General features: G+C 37.6%; 1 protein-coding gene across 4 annotated transcripts in view; it reads right to left on the bottom strand.

Annotated features, from left to right (window-relative positions):
* The window catches only part of LOC107088789 (dual specificity protein kinase CLK2-like), an 8,535-nt gene extending 5,309 nt beyond the window's left edge, over positions 1-3,226 (bottom strand). Inside the window, exons 1-5 of one of the 4 annotated variants that reach the window (XM_015381174.1) lie at positions 2,792-3,226; positions 1,430-1,517; positions 1,274-1,352; positions 1,075-1,191; positions 820-986 (exon numbers count right to left, since the gene is read on the bottom strand). In XM_015381174.1, the coding sequence (XP_015236660.1) occupies positions 820-986; positions 1,075-1,191; positions 1,274-1,352; positions 1,430-1,517; positions 2,792-2,857 (517 nt within the window). In that variant the 5' untranslated portion in view covers positions 2,858-3,226. Of the gene's footprint in view, positions 1-819; positions 987-1,074; positions 1,192-1,273; positions 1,353-1,429; positions 1,521-2,791 lie in introns of all 4 variants that reach the window. The other 3 variants (XM_015381173.1, XM_015381176.1, XM_015381175.1) reach the window with 3 other exon arrangements.
* Between the last annotated feature and the right edge of the window lie 728 nt (positions 3,227-3,954).

The raw sequence follows: 3,954 nt of genomic DNA, 5'->3' as shown, positions 1-3,954 counted from the left end.
TCGTCTCTGCATTTGGGTCCTCCATACCAACACCGTTTCATGACAAAAACTGCTTGTGGTTGTTCCGGCTGTTAGTGAAACACAGACATGTTGACATGTACAAAAACATTTCCTTTTTATTAACTTTCTTATTCACCTCCCTCAAAAACATCCACCTTTAAAAACTTTTTACTCAGCGACCAACTCAATAAGGAAGAGCTTTGCTGTCTGAACTACCTTTTTGAATTCAACATATTTGACTCTTTAACAGACAAAAACACAATGTGAGTTTTAAAGAAACTCCAGATGCAGAATATTATTTTAAAGGTTAAATCAGTTGTTTTTAGGCTAAGTCTGATTAAGCTTAACATGATGCCTTTTGAGATCTTTCAGGGGTTTTTTGGCAAAGCAGTGTTTCAATATTTATGTGAGATGACTAATGACTTCCTGACAAAATGCCTGACTCAGTTATCTCATGTTTTTTTTTTCTAAACCGGGGGCGGTTCGAATTGCTGTCTCTATCAGGTGAGAGACGGACTGTTTATAACTAGCTTGCAAAACACAACTTGGGCAGAAAATCTATACAACTCCCCATGTGTAACCATATATAACAGATATATCTAGAGAGCACACAGAATGATGGTGATGGACGTCTAGCTGAAACAGAGCCAACAGTCAACAAGCTTAAGTTTTATCAGCAATGCAGCTTTAAGAGAGACTTAATTGTTTTGTTTTTTGCAGTGAAACCATGTGAACGATCCATCTCCATTGTTTTTGATAGAAAGAGGTGAAGGTAACAGAGTGAAGCTGCACAGTTGGTGGGATTTGTGTTGCACTCACAGCTGACAGCGCTGCAGATCTGGCTCGCCATGTGACGGATCTGGTTAATGGGATAAGGCAGGAAGTTGTTTGCTTTCAAAAAGTCGAAGGTGCTGAGAGACAGCAGCTCAAAGGAGATGCACACATGGCCGTAGAAGTTAAACCAGTCCAGCATTTGCACACAGTTGCTGACAAGAGACAGAAGCAGCATCAATCAACATCAAATACGCTGATTTGAAATACGCAGGTAAACAATGAGGGAAATTTCAAACTTACTGTTTGTTCTCTGGATCTTTCTCCTGGATCTTCTGCAGCACATTTATTTCCAGCCTGGCTGCTTCCTTGTATTTCTCCAGGTTTTTAATGATCTTCAAAGCTATTGGTCTTCCTCCTCTGTGTGTTTGAATGCATTGCTTTACAAGTGATGCCCAAAGCACCTTGGAGTCGGACTCAACTTAGATTAAAATAAATATACCTGCTGTGATCTAAACACTGTACCACTTTCCCAAATGTCCCCTCTCCCAGCGTGTTGAGGATCTCATCTGTAAAAGAGTCAGAGATAAAGCTGGTTGAAAGAGATAAAGCATCTGGACTGTTTTATGATCAGCCTGCCAGATGTTCCGGTACCTACATCTGTCTTCTAGGATGTCCCCGCTTTGGTAGATCAGGTGGCCATTTTTAGAGTCCCGCTCATTCGTAGGTTCAATCTCAACGCGTCTCTGCTGTAAACAGAGGTAAGAATCGGACTGCTTTCAGCTTTCTCCAAATCAAAAATAAAACACGTGTATTAAAACAGATTTTCCTTTTTTGGTGTATTAAAACCTACAGGAATAAATGAATGCAGGATATTTTACCCTCTTACAGAGCTCCAAGATGTCCTTTACATAATACTCTCTTAACTGATTTCTTTCTAAACTATCTTGGATTTAAACTGGATTAAGTTATTTTCTTTGGTCAAAGCCAGACCAGAACCAGGGAACCTTCTTCACTAAATACCTTTCTAAAAATCAGTATTCTGTAATCTTATTCTGCTTTATCTGCTCATTTTCATTGATTTTAATAAACTTCTGTGCAATAATAAAAATTTTTTTATCCCTTTTAGCCAAAAAATAAATTTTTTATTTGAATGATGCAATGCTTATGAGAAGCTATTTTGGTCTTAAAATATCTGAAGCATTTTGTATAAAACAAACAGCATATTTAGTTACTTACAGAAACACATATTATCTTTTAAAAGATACTATTTTAAAAGATAAACTGGAACAAACTTTTTGGAGCAGTTTGTCCCAAAAGTCTTTCTTTGACATTTATATTAATCTGTTTTCCCGATGTCTTAATTGATCCTTTGTTTGGGTTTGATATCTTCTTTTTTGGTAATTAAATCATGATTCTTCAAAACCAAAGCAGCTGAATAGAAAATAGAAAATGTGATTTCGATATCAAAATGGATTTGTACATACATACAAATGCATGATAATTAATTTCAAAATGTAGATAATGTTTTTCACTGGCAGAAAGGACCTTTTATCTGTGCAAGACGTATAAATGCAGTTTTCTCACTAATGTGGAATCTGAAATATCACCAACTCTACCACATATACTTCTTCTCAAAACCCTCAAAAGTGTCATTTCATGCATTATTGATAACTGGAATGTTAGCTGCCTCTTGAGGAGACCCCTTTAAGAGACTTCTGTTCTGTTTGGATGAGGCCAGGCTCTATTTCCATCCCCATTGGTGGCTGGTATTAATATCAGAAGCCGAGCATGTTAGTAAATGAGATACTCAGAAGTTGAAACACACACCAAAAAGTCCCAATGACCCACATAAACACATGCCATGAGCAAAAGAGAAATGAAAAGCTGAGTAGTTTGCTGAATAATATGTTAAACTTGGTCTGCTGTGGATGGTGAGACTAAGAGGTAAAACTGAAATCATGCAAATGAAGAAGAAACAGCAACAGTTGCACAAGGAAAATAAATTCCTGATACCCACAGACAGGCAGAGACAGACGCAGTCCAGGAAACCCTTCAAGAGAGAAAACAGCTCCTTGTTTCCCATCACACAGAGGTGGCGACCCAAAACATGCAAGGTCAGGATCAGGTTTGAAGAGGAGCAGACAGAGGGATGTTCCTTTAGGAGGAGGTGGGAAAGCAAATGAAGCAGCAGCAGACAGGCTTTGGGAGCTGTGGAGAAAAAGGAACTGAAGATGGCAGCGTGGAAGTTAAATAAGTGGTAGAAAAAAAAATCAGAGCGGTGACAACGTCAAATAAAGAGCTCCCAGTGCGGCCAGCAGAAACCTCAAGCAAAGGAAAAAAACGTCCTCGATAAAAATAAAGAAACATTAAAATGAAAGGCATGAAAAACAGGAGAAAGTAAAAGCACAGACAGAGAGAGACAAACAGAAATGAGATGACAGAAAGAGCAAAGCGAGCTAAAACAGAGGCTAATAATAAACTTTGCTCACAGCTCCCCCCTCTGAGAAAGTCCTCAGAGCAGAATTAAGATGTGTGAAGAGGCAGAGACAGATCAAGTGTCGCTCCGCTCTGAGGCCTGTAACTCCTAACCCCCCCGCCACGCATTCCTAATGATCAACACGATTTCACAGAAAAGGTTTGATTTCTTAAAGGAACACAGTATAGAGGTTTTTTACTGAAATACACGTTTATTAGAAATATCAACTCTTTAACAAAAATCCAATTGCAGAATTCATCTTGAGGAACATCAGAATAAGGAAAAAACAATGCAAACTTTTCTTTTCTAAAACTTTAAAACAAAGGCTTCTAAACAGAAATATGCATTATTTCAATAATACATAATATAGAGTTTAATTGAAAGCCATGCAACTATTAAAACTTTATTCTTGTATATTATTTGAATACAGAATGATAAAAAAGTGTAAAAAGTGAACCCTGTGTTACTTCAAACTGTGAGCAGATTACAAAGGCAGATTGGTCTCTTCATAGCTGCTTCCAGCATAGATTAGGATGGCCCCATAAGGCTCTTCCTGCTCAGCACGAATCTTCCTGGAGGAAACATTCTCTGCAAAAACACAAATTATGTCAGCAGTATATACAGGTGCTGGTCATAAAATTAGAATATCATGAAAAAGTAGATTGATTTCAGTAATTCCATTTAAAAAGTGAAACTTGTATATT

The sequence above is a fragment of the Cyprinodon variegatus genome, unplaced genomic scaffold (genome assembly GCF_000732505.1).
Source record: "Cyprinodon variegatus isolate N-32 unplaced genomic scaffold, C_variegatus-1.0 Scaffold229, whole genome shotgun sequence".
Taxonomy (NCBI): Eukaryota; Metazoa; Chordata; class Actinopteri; order Cyprinodontiformes; family Cyprinodontidae; genus Cyprinodon; species Cyprinodon variegatus.
Note: the sequence above shows the minus strand (reverse complement) of the source record. Positions and strands in the feature narration are given on the sequence as shown.